At 33.0% G+C, this 20040-nt stretch overlaps 2 protein-coding genes across 3 annotated transcripts; both read left to right on the forward strand.

Annotated features, from left to right (window-relative positions):
- Positions 1-4126: 4126 nt before the first annotated feature.
- On the forward strand, positions 4127-5820 carry LOC110424168 (Dormancy/auxin associated family protein). Of its 2 annotated transcripts, none has more exons than XM_021438686.1 (3): positions 4127-4655; positions 4879-4959; positions 5412-5820. In XM_021438686.1, the coding sequence occupies exons 1-3, from the start codon at positions 4394-4396 to the stop codon at positions 5417-5419; spliced, it is 351 nt and encodes a 116-aa protein (XP_021294361.1). In that variant the 5' UTR covers positions 4127-4393; the 3' UTR covers positions 5420-5820. The 2 variants fall into 2 exon arrangements, with proteins under 2 accessions (XP_021294361.1, XP_021294360.1); XM_021438685.2 differs by having other exon boundaries at positions 4135-4655; positions 4879-4978.
- Positions 5821-9500: 3680 nt separating this feature from the next.
- ASIL2 (sequence-specific DNA binding transcription factor) lies at positions 9501-11431 on the forward strand. Its single transcript, XM_021438783.2, has one exon. It carries the CDS (start codon positions 9985-9987, stop codon positions 11188-11190), a length of 1206 nt encoding a protein of 401 aa, XP_021294458.1. The 5' UTR covers positions 9501-9984; the 3' UTR covers positions 11191-11431.
- Positions 11432-20040: the final 8609 nt, after the last annotated feature.

Below are 20040 nucleotides of genomic sequence, written 5' to 3' on the forward strand. Positions count from 1 at the left end.
TTATATCAAAGTTTGTATAAATAATAACTAACTATAAATAATATGTTATAAAAACTAAGATGATAACTAATAAAGTTATTAAATGTAGTTATATAAATAAAATTTATTATAAGTTATAGTAATGCTTATGTATAAATATATTATATATAATAAATTTATACAATTATATATGTATATTCATAATATTTTATATTATGAAACATTATTAAGGTGTAATACGATATAATAATTATAACATATAAATATGTAGGATATTTACTATCATATATTGTAATATTAATGTATAAGTTATATAATTTAAATATATAACTTGTAATTTCATATTAATATAGGTTTATGAATGAATAAATATATATAGCTAATATAAAATTGCTATGATTATAATTTGTGTATGTACATATAATAAATTAATAAATTTTAAGTATATTATTAATTAAGTTTACTATAATAAAACAATATTATATATACTAATATATATATAATTAGTTTGATTTTTTGAGTGGACTGGTATAAAAATTTTAAAACTGAGAACCAATTAAAAAACCAATTGGACCAAATATTTTAGACCAATTAAACTAATAGATCAATTAAACCAAATCATTTTATTCAAATTACATTTAATTTAAATAGATAATTGATCTAATTTGATTGTGCTCACTCTTAAATTGAGCCATTTATTGCAACATAGGTAGGTAGAGAATAATCTACTTTTTTCCTCAGTGATGAACAAACATATACGAGGAAAGGAAAAGAGAAATAGAAATGAGATTAAAAAAAATAAGTCATTACACTAAAGAACTTACCAATTTTTGCAAAAATAGATAAAATAGTAAATTCATACATTTTCTTTCTAATTTATCTCACTGAATTTTTGGTTGTGCTAACATGTCACAGATTTTTATTCAAAGTAACTTAATTTTTTGTCGGGAACATTTCACTCCCAACATTTTTATTATAATCTTCTAAATATTCAATCCTAATAAAAAATAGTCTATAAAGATGTACCACTTATAAACATAAGTTTCATATAATATTTTTGTAAAGTTTATATAAATCATGATTGTAAATAATTAATAAATAATATAATAATTATAAAAAACATACGCTTTCCTTCCCTTTTGTCATGTGCAAAGTCCTTGGGAAGAATACAGGCATTAGTCAAAAAGAAGGGGATGGTCTTCAGATTTTTCTAAACACATTAGAAATAGAATTTCTTTCAAATATTATATTATATATATATATATATATATATATATTTATAGAACGTACATCAGTTGGGACAGTCTGAAACAGTGAAAAACTAATACTGTTATTACTGCAATAGTTACATAGTCAATACTCCAAACAAATATTTCAAATTGCTAGAAATCCAATAACTTGATATTCAATTAATTCTTATCATTACGCAAAACCCAATTATTGAATCATTTAAACAATTATAAACACAGAAGAAGAAGAAAAAAAATGAAAGGGTAAGGAAAAGGAAACAGAGAAAGAAAGTAAACGCGATGATGTAATTTGATAACCATATTTTCTCTTTCTCAACAATACAAGAAATGAGAAATGTTTCCTTCACTATCAAAACTTACCTAACCACATTGAATAATTGAGGACAATTTTCAACCAAGTATATAAGTCTATCAGTTAATGTTGAGTCTGCTTATCTCAACCGTCTAGCTAGGTAATTAAGTCCTTGTTGATACAACAAGGAAAGTCTTTGCCGGGCCGTTTACTGGATCTGAGGGAAAATATTTTCAGAGTTATTGAAATTGCCAGGGGACCATTTCTGATGTGAATTTGACACCCAAATGGATTTGAAGAATCAAGCCAAATTTTTTTCCTGACACAGTTCAATCACGATCTTCAGTGATAGCCACATCTTCTATATTCAAACAGGTTGCTGTCCTTTTTACTTCAATACCCACTCAACTTTGGCACTGATTATTTTATATATATATATATATATATATATTCAAATTAACCAATTACTTTAAGGTTTAAGATCAAATTTGTCATTTGTAGCATGGATTAAGATTAATGAATTTTAACAGTATTTGAATGTTGTTAAATTTTGTCATTGTTTTTTTTATTTTGTTAATTTTTTTAATATAAAAATTTGTCATTTACATTAATGAAATATTTCATGAAAATTTTCAAATTCATTACTTTTTATTTTAAAATCAACAAAAGTGAAAGCACAATAATAAAATTCAATAAAATTGAATTGATGTAGTAAAATTTAATATTGGATTGTAGTATAGTAATAGATTTTATTTTAATCCCATTATTTTATATAATTAAGACTTAATCAGAAAAGGATTTAAGAAATTGAAATATCTAATCAGAATGCTTGATGACCAGACATGTTGCTTAGGTTAATAATAAAGAAAGTCCCTTTCCAGATAAATGGGGTGTCTCTCTTTGAGCATTTGAGACTTATATATATCTCTTTAGACAAAAAAAAAAAGAAGACATCACTACAAGGCAAGATGATCATCCATTGGTTCTTTGCTTGAATTTTGACAAAAGACAAGAGGGTTTTGGAAATTGTTGCAACTTGCAAGCCTCCAACTCACAATATTTTTAACACTAGTACCTTTTTCTTTTAAATTCAATAAAAAAGAATGATAAGCGCGTTACCTGTCCCTTCCCATAGGTTTTATCCTGTCTCGTGAAATTATAGCATATAAATTTCAACTCTTTTCTTCTCTACGTTGGGCAGGAATTCCTTTTACCTCAAGGGGAAGGAGTGCACTGTTGGGGCAAACCAAATCAAGTTAAACCTAATCCAACCACTTTAATATTAATGTTCCACTTATATTACAAACTCATGTTACCAACCTAACAGATTAATCATCAATCATGTTAAGTAAAAGTAAAAAAAGTATAAATGGAACTTAAGCTCAAAATATGACTACCTTAATCTTTTGATTTTCTGAGAATGAGAATGATCGTTCACACAAATTAATAGTGATGATTAAGGTATTGAACAGTAATTAGTGTAAGAATAGAAAGAAGTCCATGCCTGCCGGGTGGAGATTATTCAACATGAACCCATATTTATTTAAACCCTAACTGGTATAAACTATTGCCATTATCTTAAAAGTTGTAAATGAGCTTAGCTTAAACATAAAACCATTAATCTATGCAAACATATGTGGCATTATAATATTGGATTACTATTGAAAATCAAATGTAAATTAATCTGATTATGCAGCCTCGAAGGTGTTATAGCATAGGCTGGCTAGATGCGCAATCCTTGTCACGTGGCAGAGAAGGGGTCCTACTACTCTTACACCACCTCTTCATCAAATGTTGGTGGATCTAGATTTACTTCAATCTTATCCTATTGACGTGTAAAAACTATATCTATCGAAGTGGGAACCACATGTTCCCACCCACTTGACCAAGTCCTCCGGCTAAATGGCTCCCATTACTTTGGAGCTGACTTCCCATTTCTCCTCTCGGCTTTGCCAAAAAATTTGGCTGGTTCATTTCCATTTCACCTTTTTTGGAATTCTATATATATTGGGTTTCAAATGTGCATTACTTTAAGTCAATTTCTAATTGTAACGACAACAATAATAAGTTTGTTGATGTTGTTGTTGATATTGAGAATGGCCTTCCATCCTTTAAATAAATGAAAGAAATAATCAAATTGTTACTATTAATAATGGAAGGCTCAAATCTGGAGAACAACATAGAGTAGGATTATGACGACAAGCAAATTAATACCTTAATTATATTTGAAGAGCAATCGGATGAATAAAAGAATACAAATAACATTTACTTAATGCAGTGATCATTTCTCATTTATCATTAATATGTACCACATTAATTGTTGATAAAAAATACATAAATTCCTTAGCATTGGAGACCGTGCTACATATATATTACACAATAGTCTTGCATTTGAGGTTAATATCAAAAACATTAAAGTGGCCGGTAATTGTACTCAACATTTCATTACTATTAAGAGTAACACTGGTTTTAGAGTAATCCCGATTTAACCCTGTTTCGTTTGATGGCTCCAGATGAAGCCATATTTAGCCGGAGCCATGCACCCTAAAAAAAGAAAAAAGAAGTTTTAACTTCGACACCTTATCTCTTCTTTCTCTCTCTCAACCATTTCTCTATAAAACCCTAATCCGCCGTTTCTTCTCTGAGAATAAAAATACTCTTTCAGCATATCCCCACCACCTCGCCAATCTTCCTTTTACGTTTCGTTCCTTCCCCTCTCTTAGTAACAGTCGTTTCGGCCGGGTTAGAGAAACAAATTAAAAGACTTATACTAGCAAAGAATCTATATTCATCGAATACTAATAATTTTTTGTTTGTTGTTTACGGCCTATCGAACGGGTGTTACGTTATAGAGAAGAGTTGGTCATCGATCATGGGGTTCCTACACAAACTTTGGGACGAAACGCTGGCCGGGCCCATGCCGGAAACCGGCCTCGGAAAACTACGAAAGTATGATTCGTTTTCATCCACACGATCATCGCCTGCTCCTGTTGTTGATGGTAATAATAAGATGATGATAACTAGGAGCATTACGATTCTTAAGAGTAACTCTGGTTTTAGAAACCTATCGGTGGAGCCGAGTTCAACTCCGGATTCTCCTTCGGGGTCGAGCACTCCTGGGACTCCTTTCTCACGTAAGTTCATTTACATGGTCACTTTTCTTGTTCTCTCTGTTTTATTTTCTTCTTTAACTGTTTTCTAGTATCCTAGGGCTGAGTTCTTAGACTAAAATGGCTTGATGGCAGTATTTATTGGGTGATTTTTCCTTTTTGATATGAGGGAAGAGAAATTCTGCTCTCTGAGTCTTTGAAGTGTTGGTAATTATATGTACTTAAGAACATGTGTTAATGGTTGCAGCGGGGACACCACGTGGGGATTTCAGGAGATTCACGAGGAGGAAATCGTCGGCTGAAGCGCTGGAATCCGATGAGTCTAGAAGTCCGACCGTTTACGACTGGTTCTCTCTCTTTTGTTTGCTATTTATAAACACACATTCTATCTTTGCCTCTCTCTTGATTCACTCCCCTCCCTACAAAAATTGCTCTCAACCCATATTTAGCCCCTGGAATAAATATGGTCATTCAAATCAAAATAACTTGGAACATGGCTTGAAATGAGGTGAAAGTTGACTCAAAATACTTTCCTAGGGAAAAGAAGTCCATGACCCCCATAGTCCCCGAATTAACATAATCAAAGAGACAGCTACCGAAAATCCATGCTTCACTTGAGAGCCTTTCACTGAATTTACAATATCTTACCCTATGACTTAAAGAGAGAGGCAAAGGAAAACTAAGGTTCAAGAAATTAAATGCAAATGCTAAAGTTTTGGAATGTTTATCTGCCATGTTGCTAACCAATTATGTTTTGTCATTTGTGTTGATATGCTGCAGGATTGTGATAAGTGCTTTGGATCGTTGAGAGAGGAATAGGCGATTTTTCTTTTGAAGAATCAGCATCGAAGACGCTTTTGTACATAGAGAAACTTTGATGGATATTTCATTATACATATATCAATAGCCTATATATAGCTAATAAATAAGTTGGTTACAACAAAAAGACGGATTGGGTGATGGTGAACAATCGCAACCGATTGAGAAAATCACTGCTTCTTGGAGTTTCCGAGAGAGGAAAGACGTAGGGGATCAGCTGTTTTGTGCATAATCCTTCTGGCTACCTAGAGATTCTTTTTCCTTCAAGTTTTTGTACATATGATTTTCCTTTTCTTGTTTTTGTTTCTTGGCTTTGTTTTGTGTACATATGGATCCTCTTTCAATGAAACTCGTTTGCAGCTTATTATAACTCTTATCGTAATGGAATTTGCTTTTGCCTGATTTGCTACCGGGAAAGAGGGGGCAAACAAAAACTGACCCAGTCGGTACAGCCACTAATCTCTCTCCACTAGCTCTGAGTTAAATCCAAATGTGGGTCAGATGAGAGATGCTTTATGACTTTGGAAGCTCCCTCATCTGTTTTATTCAGCGTTAGGTAAGCTGTCTCATCATGCATTATATATATATAAGCCCAACAGAGTTGATCCAATTTTACAGGCACTTTCCAACAAAATTTTTTCCATACAAATGGACCAGGAAAACTACCTGGTGTAATTCAAGAAAATTTTGATCTCAAGATATAGCTATATTTGATCAACAAGACCTAAAAAGTTTGTGAAGCTGTGGACAAAGAACAGTCAATGTGGACTAATTAAATTGCTTCTGACTTAATTCACTTTCTCATTGACATTTGCAGTGTTTTGCACGGTTGAGCTATCTTCTGCTCCCGGTCCCTTCACCCATTTGACACGCCAAACTGCCCCTTCCAAATCCATAGTTAATTTCAATATGACCTGATTAATTAATAGATTCGATACTCCCAGTAGTGAAGGTCGAAGTAAGGAACAACAATCGGGGAGAATGATCATCAAAGGAGACTTCTTTGATGTTGGGCCGGCAGGCAGACATCTGCTTAAAATGATAGCAAAATATACAACCTAATTAAGGTAATTTGGACTAGTGATTGTTATCCAAGGTGAAGATTAAGATTCAAAGTTTGAATCCTTTTTTTCTTGTAAGTCATGTATATTCCAAAGAACATATAATAATAATAATAATAATAATAATAATAATAATGATAATAGAAAAACAATTGCGGTCAAGCAAACACAATGGAGCACAAGAAATCTTGTGGTTAACTAGTTCTGAAGCAGATAAGGATATCATAGATAAACTTTCAATTGCTTCTCTGGCTTGGATTTAGGCACTAATATTATTAGAACATACGTATTATATCATATGTAATGTGCAAACTTATAAAGTAATTAATACATTTGGCATCAATGGTTCTTATCTTTGATTTGTTCTCTAGTAAAGATATATAATTTAACAGTTAATATTAACACATGAATAAAATGGAATCAAGATATGATTCTACAATTAAACAAGATGTTTAATTAGTCATATTGACGATGCTTTATAATTTTCGAAATATGACAGAGAGTCCTTAAAATAGAAAACGAAGTTGAGAAAGAAGTTAAGTCTTAAAATTAAAACCTTTTTGATCATGAGATTAAGCATTAATAAGCAAATATATAGTAGACAATAACCTTGAGAAAGAAAACTCAAATAAAAATCATTAAGCTCAGAAGAGATGAATTTCCAGAGCGTGAAGTAAAAACAGAACAAGTGCAAAGTATTTGGAATTAACAAGCTGCCGATTCCTATTTCATCTTTTACATCTATACTAATTCTTGCCTCGAGATTACAATTTCTTCCCCCAAGCTCGACTCTATAACAAGAGAAAAACAGCTGAGCACAATATTCAAAGCATTGAATTTTGTGCCAGCAATGGGTCTTAACAGCTAAAGAAGAAACAAAAGAAATGAACAGATGGCCTTTATTGGCTTAACAAACAGACTCATGAAACGACAGTAAGGTAAGTTGTAAGACTTAAGCAACTAAAAAACATAACAAAAGAAATGACACTACAGGTTGCGTTTCAACATGAAAGGAACAGAAGCAAAACGATGCCGTATAGCACCCTTCAGTCTTCTCCCTCGACGCTGTTAATTCGCGCCTTTATTTGAACCTTCAACTACGGCGGTCACAAACCTCAAGAACAATAGGTAGATTTTTTTTTTTTTACTTTGAATGGCAGAATAATGGGCAGATTACTGGGATCAAAGAATCATAATGATCAATTAATAATTGGGTGATTTAAACAGTGCATGACTAAGTTCTTTGTGTCTTAAGCTTCTAAAGGCTGATTTAGAACTTGCTCCAAATTGGTATCTATTATCCATAAAGCAAATAGCAGAGAAATCCAGTCTTGATTACCTTCTGTGTAGAGGGGATATAGCTCAAACGGTAAGAGTGTTGGCTTTGCAAGCGAGAGGTGCGGGATCCGGTACGCTGCATCTCCAATTCCACTCTTGACTCTTGGATGTTCCCTCGAGACAGTGCAGGGTAAGCGAAACCAAAACTGTGTTCGATCAAATCTTAACATTTCGTATGCTGAAAATGACGTTTATCCTTGTTAGCTAAACTAGAATTCTTGTTTATTAACAAATGAGAATGATCCGTGATTTACAAAGTACTAGTATAACATTTAATTTAATAAAAGCTGATAAGGCTTTGCAGTGTTCCACCGGATTGGCCACTGATATTTTCCACTTTATTAATTAGCCTTTAGGTTCCTCCCACGCTAGCTGCTAATTCTGTCAAATTTAGAAATGTGAGCTCCAGAGCCGAGCTGGTGGTCCAGCAGCTTGCTCTTGGCAGGAAGATGCGATCACAATAAGAAGACCATCATCATTTCATCATGGCATGAGTGCCAAAGGGGTCCCAACTCCAAATTCAAAGATAGTTGTCTGCATCTCTTTGGGAATTCAATAATGGGCTCCCATGGTACTGCGAGGGAATCTGCTTCTTTCAATTAGTTTCAATCAGTAAATTTTTGGGTATATATGCATTGAAATTGTTCAAGCACTTGTTTAACTTTGTGTTATAAATTCAATTCCAATAGGAATTCCCAAAATTGATTATACCGGTATTTACCATTTGGTTAGATAAAGCTATGATTTTATATGTAAATAATAGTATTTAATAACCTTATTATAAGTTCAACTTTGGTGACCTTTTAAACAAAAATGAAAATGTTTAATGTCAGTAGTAGTGGTTTTTTTACCAACTGATAAATCTTGCAATATTATCATTTTCTTTATTTTTCGGCTACAGAGCCGTGCGTGCTTGAGGGAGTTGGAAGTTTATGGACGCAAAGGCGCAACTTAGAGAGTAGCGACCGACAGACCGTGTGATTACCGGCTACACCAAGCACGTCACCCTCAGCTCAGTTGCATACGTTGTCCACCCACGTCAGCATGTTCTGTTTTAAACCTAGATCCCGGACACTTGTCGGTTACCAGCGACACACTGGGTAACGTTTAACCCCCGACGTTCCTCTCCGTTTCCCTCATAATCCAGCTAATGTATGACACGTGTAAAATCTACGTTAGAATCAGGAATCAGGATGGAATCCCGATGAAATCCACAACCTGCACGGATTACCTCAAAGTCATCGGAACTTGCTACACTTTTTGAGTTCAAGGTTTCCCCAATGCCTAAACTACCCCTGCTCTTAAGTACAAATCTTTTTTTGGTAAAAAGTGCTATCAAATTTTGTTCATGATTTGATTACGTGTCGGTAAACATTTACTTGATTGGAAGCACCCAAAAAGAAAAACCCGCATTCAATTGGTTGTACCGTAGGAAGTGGAATTGATTTTTTCTCAAATATATTAATTTTAAATTACAAAAATGCAACATATAATATATAACAATAATTATTTTACGTCCCATGTGACTTAAATGATATTTTAGTTGTTTTTAAAGTGGCACAATAAATATTAAGCAGCTAAAAAAGAGATACAAATAATGAAATGTCTGGATTGTAGTTAAAAGAAAAGCTTAATATGTTTCAATTCCACGCAAACACATGAGAGGTTTCGAGTTGACCAACCAAAGATTTGATACTACCAGTAATTTGGGTACAGAAGGGTAATTTAGGTACAGCACCGGAAAATGATAACGCGGAAGGCGAGAGTACAACCGGTAATTCAACAAAAGACGATGGCGTTTACCGTCAATTCCCCAATTAAATCAGATAAAAACGGGACGGTACAACAACCAAAGCCGGCAACCCTTTCACGCCGGTGAGGGGATCCCCACAATTCCCCAATCAAATCCTTCCACCTCACTCTCGCTCCTCCACGTGTCCCCTCTTCTATGCTCCTTCACCGACGCCGTCACTTCCCCCCACTTTCCCTCCCGTCAACCGATAAAAAAAAACAAAAGAACTAATAAGGCTCCCAAAACCAAAAACAAAAATCCCTAATTCTCTCTCTCGTCGAAACCCTAATTGTCCTTTTCTCTTTTCTTTTTTTTTTCAAATTATCGAATTTTCTGGATCTCGATGGAGGAAGACGAAGAGATCCAATCGCATCCGTCGGCCGGCGCAGCCGGATCTCCATCTCCGTCGTCACCGTCACGGCCGTCCAACGGTCGCATAACCGTAACGGTAGCCGCTGCTCCTCCTTCAGAAGCATCATCTCCACAAGAGCCGCATCAACAGGAAAACGCGCTTGCGCTGGCGCTTCTGCCGCCACAGCAGCAGCCTTCGCAGCCGAAGAACAACGGCGGCGGCGGCGGAGGCGGAAGAGAAGATTGCTGGAGCGAAGGCGCAACTGCGGTTTTAATCGACGCGTGGGGGGAGAGGTATTTGGAGCTGAGTCGTGGGAACTTAAAGCAGAAGCATTGGAAAGAAGTGGCGGATATCGTGAGTGGCAGAGAGGACTATACGAAGACTCCGAAAACAGATATTCAGTGTAAGAATCGAATCGATACGGTTAAGAAGAAGTATAAGTTGGAGAAAGCTAAGATTGCAGGTGGAGGTGGGCCGAGCAAGTGGGTATTTTTCGAAAAATTGGATCAACTTATAGGACCCACGGCGAAGATTGCTGTTCATGCTTCGGCCGCGAGTGGCGGTAGTGGTGGAAGTACTGGGTTGTTGTCTAAGGTACCCATGGGGATTCCGGTTGGAATCCGGTCCAGTTTGAATCCATTTCGAAATTCTCAGCTTCAAGAGAGGCAACAACAACAACAACAACAACAAAAGCAACCTAGGATGGTTGTACAAAAGAATCAGAACAAGATGCAGCTTAGGAAACGGGGTCCGGTAGATAGCGATTCGGAGGAGGAAGAGGAGGAGGAGGAGGAGGAGGAAGCGGATTCGTTGGATAGTTTACCGCCACCCCCAACGGGGAAGAGAGCGAGGAGGATGGTTCATAAGGGTGTAAATTCAGGGGGAAAAGGAAGGAAATGGGGGAATTCGGTTAGGGAATTGACTCAGGCGATATTGAGGTTCGGCGAAGCGTATGAGCAGGCGGAGAGTGCGAAGCTGCAACAGGTGGTGGAGATGGAGAAGCAGAGGATGAAGTTTGCAAAGGAGCTAGAGTTGCAGAGGATGCAGTTTTTTATGAAGACCCAGCTGGAGATTTCGCAGTTGAAGCATGGGAGAAAAGCAGGTGGAATCGGGAATTCTAGTAATCATCACAGTAACATTAACAATAATAATAACAATAATAATAGCAACAATAACCATAGTGATAGTAGTAACTAAATTCTGTAGGTTTGGAATTGGATTAGGGGTTAGATTTATGTGTTTACTTGGGTAAAGACCCTAGATTTGTATTGGAATTGGTAGTTTTCGAGTGTATTTTGCTGCTTTCTTTGTTGTACTTAATTTATCACATTTTAACTTGAAGCAATGTTAAGATAGTGACTAGATGCTCAGTTAGATTGTACACAATGAAATTCCTCTTTAACTCATTGTGAATGTCGTTGGACATTGTCAAATCAAATCTGTTGATGGTTCCATTGCTTGTGTGTGGTGAGCCGTTGAAAGGATCAGTTTAATAACCATAATTACAGGTCTATACCATACGGTTACTCCCAAGTCCCAAAGTTGGTTCTGTAGTCAGACTTGCTGCCAGCATTGAAACTTCTCTGGAGCAATGCTTTGGTTCACCGCTTGCTGATAGTAAAGTTTTCCCACTGGACCACTCAAGCTCCTGCTGCTGTATCCTTATTTAATCATCTACAATCAGCTCAGAATGATGGATTAGTTCAATAGAAAAATTATGTTTGTTCCCAAAATGCCAACTATGCATATTTGGAGGGACGTGCCAAGTGAAAACATTAGTAGGGAGAAACCTAACTCTTAACCATCAGTTTTTTGCGAGCCAGAAGCCAGGGGTCTTGGTGGACAGTCTACTGACTGATATGCCAAGTGAAACCAATATTAGGTCGCGCAAAAACAATGAGAATATGATTTAGAAGGCAGTTATGACTCCCTCCCCTACCATAATTGCAGCATACGCTTGGACCTAAAAAGAGATGAAGATGAAGCTGGTCTAGAAAAAGAGGACATGAATAACTTCTAGATTTACCCAAGATCGGTAAGTTTCTCAACTGATGAGCTGATGACAGTGAACAAGTATACCTTGCTCCTAATTTCATCCCAGGAATGTGAAGACTACTGCGCTTGATCAACTGCTAGGAAGAGTCCATTTGATGAGTATAATTCTGGAGAAAAACAACTTCATCGTTCATCTCATGCAGTGACCATCTTTTGGTCAACAAGTTTCCTATTATATTATTTTACAGAAGATAACATGTCCAACCAAGGCAATATTTAAGTGCATTTGACTTCTTTTCCTGGATAGAGCAACTTCAAAGAAATTAAACGAAAAGCATCTCAATAAATGCCTACATAGAGATAAAAAATTCAATTTAACCAATTTACATCTCGTGTCAAACAGAATGCCAGAGAGTTTGCATCAACGAATAACATGCTGTAATTTTAGGCATAAAAATTCAGAAACAAATAGTATAGCAGGAATTGAATTCTTCCTTTTTTATCCAAATCATGGCATCATAATTATAGCTTAGTGTGTGTGGCTGACTGGCTGCTGTGTCCACTTGGTAGGGTCCAGTATTTTCTACCTCTCTCATTGTGTATGGTACTAAACTAGTATTAGCTAACAGCTCAGATGCTAGTAACTACAAACTTCTGACCATACATATATATATATATAATGAGATATCTCTAAAAGTCATCTGTTGCTATTTGTGAGACAACCACCAGTAGGAAAAACATCCCGTCTTCACTGCAATTTTCTGTTCAACTTCTAATTTTCATATGTCCAACACAAATCCGTAATGCACCAAGTGATTTGATCCCAAATTTCCAGGAATTACACTAAAGGGCACTATTCTTAAATAAATGATGGGTATACATAAGAAACTTCTTTCAATTGACATGCAATTTACTCCTAAAGCAGGAGTTTACTTATCCATGAAAGTAGATCTCAAATCAAATCCATATGGATTCCAAAATGATTACCTTGCATATCCTGGTAAATGGACTGCTCAACTTCAATGCTTACAAAAATATAGGTTTCAATGTGTAGCAGATGTAGACCAGGATGGACAAGAGTTTCACATTTGTAGGTTAACAACTAACAAGTAGAACAGGTGTGTAAGTTGAAAGCATCTCAAAGAGAGAAGTACCATCCACCCAAGGTACAGCTATGGGATTATAAGTGAGACATACTTCTTTTTTTAACACAGCTGCCATAGCATACACATGGAAAGAAGACATAATTCCTCAGATGACCTGCATTTCTCTAAGATGCTTTATCTGTTCCTAGCTTGAAATTGATACCCTATTTTTCTTTCCCGAAAAAAGGAAGGCAAATGAAACAAAAACAAAATGCTAAATTGATATTGAATACCATATCCATATGCTTGTAGATATTCTACACATGGACAACCTACATAAATCAGCCGTAAGGAGGAATCTGACCACAAAATCTTCTACACTGAGGTTTGATACAATAGCTAATTGTAGCATCTAAGTTCAAACATTCACAGCATTAGCTTTACCCTAGTGTCATAGAAAGGTTTGGTTCATTCTCAGTGTGAATAGTAGAGAGCCAGTAACAGTTTACTTCCATGACAGATAACCAATCATAGATGTAACCCCATAGAAAACTAGTAATTCTTTAGCCTTCATACTGATCCAAGTGACCATTATTTTACTTTACACTCAAGGAAAGTTCATTTGTCATACTTTTGGCATGTAAACTACCTCCCAGCCAGGAACTTTCAAATTCAAGATAGTTTGAGAACTATATTACTATTCAGTTAAATGGGCAGTTTTTCTGACTGCAAGTTCGCCAACAGAGGTCAGAAAAGCAGATTAGAAAATTTATTTGAGATTGGCTACAAAATTTAAAGGTTCTAGAAAGTGCACCTCTAAATCCTATTAGGATTTTCTGCAATTTTCAATCAAATTCAAACATAGAACCATATGAAATGTTTGATAAAATACCTACAAACATATATGGTACATACTATGGGAACTAAGAACCATATGACCTTCAGAAAATTTAAATAACTTCACGTGTAAATAGAGATAATAGTTTAGCTGTGTTTTGAAGACAATATACAGATATGCGTAAAAGTAAATTTCTGAACATGACAATACACACAATTAACGTCTCAAAAGATTTTGTGAGTCTAAATCAAAGATCTAATAGGCATGACTTTTGCATACATATTTTTATCTGATTTTAAAACAGGAAGCAGATTTAATAGCCGGGCCTTCCATAAAAGCAGGTTTAGTTGGCAAATTCGTTTACTTGTATGATGTAGTTGAAGCAAATGAAAGGAAACACTATCTAGTTTCCTTTCACTTTCTCCACTAATTATCAGGGAAGAAGTATCATGACAGTGAAAATTTTAAAAATTTTAAATCCCTTGAATGGGATATAAAAATACTGCTAATTTTCTGATTGATAAGATGCTTTCTATTAACAATAATTTAGTGATTGTTTAAGGAATACACTGTTCAGTTTTATGACAAAAACATGTCCTTCACAGTTGAATTAGATGCCGTAATTCTTCATTAGACCAGGTGATTACCTTAAAAGGGAACAAATCTGACCTCATGATAACAATATGCTACTTTTTAATGAGAAAAATAGTCAATCGATGGTCCAAACCATAAGAAAAAGATAAAAAGACTGTGGAAATCTTTATCCTTTAGCCTTAGACAATCCTTGCGCACTTATGTCCCAGTATATAAGATTTCGTTGCACTTAAAGCAACACAGACACAAAATTGACGACATTGAAATCTCAGACATATCAAGAAATTCCTGGTAAAGCACAAAAGGGAGAAAACAGATAGGAAAAAAGGTCTTGAATGATATTAATTGTCGGAGAGAAAGCCATAGGAAACGTCACAGTTACTTCTAGTAACTGATATGTTCCTAGTTTTCAAGCAATCATATGATATGCTAGGATTGTCAGCTATGGAATTTTTCTTTTTTTTTCTTTAACCATAGATCTTGGAAGACCCCAGTTCCCTGATCATGCAAACGGCTATATAATCCAAAACCCATTTAGGTCCATGACCCTATATAAGCTACAACTACAGAGACAGTTGTAATCGACTCAAGCTGAAAAGGATGAGCTGCTTACCGCCTGGGCCTGAAAGAGCAGAGAAGAAACTTTGATTGGTCGCACCAAAACCCCAACATATTAGTTAAAGAAACAAGCTCGTTATTTGGCTGAACCACATTAGCTCCGTATAAGTTGCTTCGATATTGGCGTCTTTTCTTATTAGTTGGTAAAAAAAAAAACTCAAATTTATTTTAAAAAATTTAATGGCTATTTTTATTATTTTGTGTATATAAAAAATTTAAGAAAGAAAAATTATAGTTAACATATTAAAAGGGAATAATGAATATTGAGTTGAACTTGGATTATTTTATATAAATACTTTATGATTAAATTTTAGATTAAAAGTTTAAAATAAAGAATGAAAGTGATTATTTAATCTTTTCTAGTTCAAAGATTTGCACTTAATCAAATTCTCAAAATTTAATATCTCTATTTATGTTCAGATTTGATTTGAGAATATTATTATATTAATAAATAATATACAAATTTATTAAATTTTAATTTTAAAATATATTTTAATTATTTAATATAAATATAATATAAATAGTTTATTTTTTTTAATTGAAAGAAGGATGATTTGAATCTTATTATTTAGATAGAGAATAATACATTAATCAATAAATTAAATACTTAAATGTAATATAAATAATTAAATTAAATAATTGAGCTACATTAGTATCTGATTTTAAATTTTCAATTTTATAAAACAGTTTGGTTGAATTCATGAACATCTTTAATTTAGTGTTTACATGCAACAACTTAACTTAAAAATGAAATAAAATTAATAAATATTTTAAAATATAAACATTTAAATTATTAATTCATATTACTTTGTTTATTATTAAAAAAATAAAAGAAAAAAGAAAGCATCCATGTGGCACCAACTACTACTGAACAGTTGGGGCCATTACAAAATTTGAAATCTAAGCTAGTTGCGAGAAAGATGATAGAATGTCATCCTCATGATGAAATCAGGACCCTCAGATCTAAAATGATTTTAGATACCCATTACCTGCAATTGATGGCTACTGATGGCGACCTCACCAAGCCAACCATAAACTCATTAATAAATCACAGCCGTCAATTTGCTTATCATACGGGCTGTTGTTTGTTAAAAGATTAACGATTTTGGGGTTAAATCCCTTCATCTTAAAACCAAATCCAAAAGCTTCGGTATTTAAAGCTTCCTTGTCAATTATAATCTCTATCAATTGATAATTATCATTACCATAATCATTGTTAGGTAGAAAACTAAAAACAAATAATTACATGAAGGTTATAGATAGTTTTTATTTACCACGTGTCAGTTTAATGATATAATTTTAAAAAAATTAATGACTAAATAATTTTTTATTTTTTGTGGTTCATTAAAATAATATTAAAAAATATAAGATTTGTTTGTTAACAAGTTAAATATGTATGATGAAAATAAGTTGTGATGTAGAAATTTTATTATTATTTCATTAATTACTCCAAAAACAAGAATGATTCAGAAATATAGAATTGAATCTGCAACATTCTAACAGCATGTTTAATCAAGTTCCATTAGACTAAATTTTATATAGGTCATTGATCATATTAAAACAAGGAAAATTCTAAGCAACGTGGGAAAAAATAAAGCTATGACGTTTTGTTGCGAAATAATTATGTTAATCCAATTCTTATGGGATACGGTAATCGATACATTTCACTTTTAGGTATGTATATAGAATAATCTTTGTATATATAATTAATTAATTATTAAAAATATTATTTGTGTTATATGTATATTTTCAATAAAATGATTTAAATGCAGTATTGTCTTTTACTGTACTTTAATTGATACATCGAGCGTCTTCAATCTAATTATGAAACATTAAAATTTTGTTTGATTGATATTTTTATTATTATTTTTTATAAAATATAAAATATAAAAAAATTAATCAAACAAAATTTAAAAAAAATTGTGTTTTTCAAATTGTAAAAGAAATTTAACGAAAATAAATGTCATTTGAAATTTATTCTAGTAATAAGACGTAAAGAGGATATCCAAACGCTTGATTCAATGATTAATTTATGATATTTGTTTAAAGATACAAAATTTTTTATATTTTAAATTTAATAAAAAAGTATGATGGAATTTTGAATAATAAATAATAATAATATATTTGAGTTGTAAATTAAAAAGAATATGGTAGAAATCGTGGAGATCGTAAAGGGTTGTGCTTTGTGCCCAATTGCCTATATCTCCATTATCATGATAGATCATAGATAATATAAATAGATAAGGGCAAAGTCACTTCCTAGTAATTAATTCTTCTCTTGATATCATTAACCAAATACCAACTTCGTGATGGGCAGCAGTTTGGTAGAAAATCAGCAATAATTTCCTTGGGTGGAGAAAGATAAATTTCACAAAACAAACAAAAACCTCATTGTTTGATCAATTTTTTCCTTCCAGGACTGCACCTTGGTTCAGGAATTTAAAAGAGTTTTTTTAGCACGACGTGAAAAACAAGTACCCCCTTGCAGTCATGGTCCTACCAAAGCTAGAACGTGGCCTTTGATTCTTGATGTATGCTCTATGGTGACAAAAAATGAAAATCATGTGAGCTGGGAATTTATCACTCCTATTCCTTCTCTTTGAGAATCCAAAGAATGGAGTTTGTTCAATGTTTTTGATTTATTTGCCTTTGTTTCTAATGCTATATCATGATGTGAGTTGGTGATGAAGCTTTCCCCTCCCCCTCTTAGTAGTATCAAAATTCAATATTAAAACCCAAAATCCAAATTATCCAATGATAGTATATGAAATGTTTATTTGCAATTGGACGAGTCATTTTCATTTAAATCTTTTATCCTAAAAGATAAAAAATAATAAGTTTTTATTTTATTTTTTCAAGTGAATGTCTACATTTTACAACATATATGACTCTTTTAAACAATGAGTTAGGTATGAGAAGAGAATAACTCATGGTTCGAATTTAAAATATCTATTCAAAGTTTAAATATGTAAAAATGTTAATAGCTAGCATAATCTAAAAGATGTTCGGGAATGATTTATAACACGATCAACATTTTAAAATTACAAATTTTAAAGTAAGTTACAAAAATCCATTTATTTATGATCAAATAAATGTTTAATCAAATAGTTGGAAGTGGAAGATTTAGATGTAAACTTAGTTAGCATTTTCTAACATGAATCTAATAATACTGCCTAAAACTTTGTGGAAGCGTATCAAACGTCACATTCACCAAATCATTATCAAGAAAAAAAAATAATATTATTTTATCAGCATCAAGGGTGTTGGCCGAGTAATGAAATTAGTATTCAACAGGAGGGGCGGTGACAAATGTCAAAAGGTGAGTGGATCATAACACTCCGACAACACTAGAGGGTAATATGGTAAACTCATATGGAAAATAAAAAGAAAAAATTGCTGCATATCTTTTTAGAAAATCCGGGGTCAGTGCTTGAGCCGCACGATACGTCCGTTTCCCCCATTTTCCTTTCGGTCTCACTTTCGAAACTTTTATTTGAAAGAACCGTTAAAATTTTTAGGATCTACTCTCTAACATCCTCCACTCTTTTTAACAAATTTAGACAGTTGACCACACATTAATGGTACATGAAATGACCCAAATACCGCCATTCCCTAAATAGTGGTCCATTCATCTCTTGGAGAGGCATGGACAAAGTGCTTCAAATTACCAAGGTGGACATAATATTTCAGACATAAGGTGTTCAGTTTCAGCCATTATAGCTTCAAAAAGGAAAAAACTGTAGAGTGTAACTTATGATAGGTTTTTCTGCATCTAAATATTTGGCTTCATAATATATATATGTATGGTTTTTTTTATTGAATGAATTGGGTTTAATTCTTTGTTTCAATAAGAAAGAATTTATAAGTTTTGTTGACAAGTACTCATTGTTTGTTAAGTTACTATTTACAACAATATTCTCAAAACAAACGTAATGACCAACAAATAATACGATGATTTATTAGAAGTTAATGTCCGATAGGTATGTACTATGACATAGGTTTGTATTGTAAGGTTTTTGTTAATTTAGTCTCTCTATTTTAAAATTAATCAATTTAGTTTCTATATCTTGAAGTTTTGTGCAATTGAGTCTTTCTCTTTATTGTTATTTAAATTGACCGTTAATAGTATTAACGATGATGTGATGTTAACATATTGATGTAGTAACGATGACATGTCATGCTCAAAAAAAAATTTAAAAAAAAAATTCCATGTCAGTTTTTTGATCTCATGTCATAAATACTAAATTGAACTAAAATGTAGAATACAAGTGCTAAATTGAAACAAAGTTGTAAAGCATAGAGACTAAATGAAAGAAGATCTACAATATAAGAGCTAGATTGAGTATTGTTATCAATTTTTGTTTAGCATTAAAGAAGATATACTAAAAATGTATATTTTTTACACATTATTCTTTAGTAATTAAAAACTATTAATTTTTCATTTGTATAAAAAAGTATAAATTAATTATACTATTTTTTAAAATGTTAATAAATATTCTCATTTCATTAGAGTAATATAAATACATCGAACTTATGATTCAATAATAACAATTAAGATAAAAAAACTAATAATTAAGTTTGATAACAATCCTTAAAATGTAAAGTAATCAATATCCATTGACAATGAAGATTATGTCCAAGAGATTAATTGATGTTTTTGATTTTGTTTGGATTTTGGGATTCTTTTTTAGTAGATTATATTATATTGTTTTTGTATGCTTGATAAATAAGTTTTAAAAGATTATGGATGGTAGGTGGATTGTTTCTAAATTTGCCTAGATTATAGATATGGGAAACTTAGAACTCATGGCCTCTATTTATTAGTTTCTACCCATAAAAGTTTTATGAACATAAGTTCCTTCATTTGCATCGTCCAAAGATCTAACTAACGAATTAAATAAGTCTGCAACTATGCAA

This window comes from Theobroma umbraticum, unplaced genomic scaffold (genome assembly GCF_002168275.2).
Source record: "Theobroma umbraticum cultivar Fairchild unplaced genomic scaffold, ASM216827v3 scaffold_204.0, whole genome shotgun sequence".
Classification (NCBI taxonomy): Eukaryota; Viridiplantae; Streptophyta; class Magnoliopsida; order Malvales; family Malvaceae; genus Theobroma; species Theobroma umbraticum.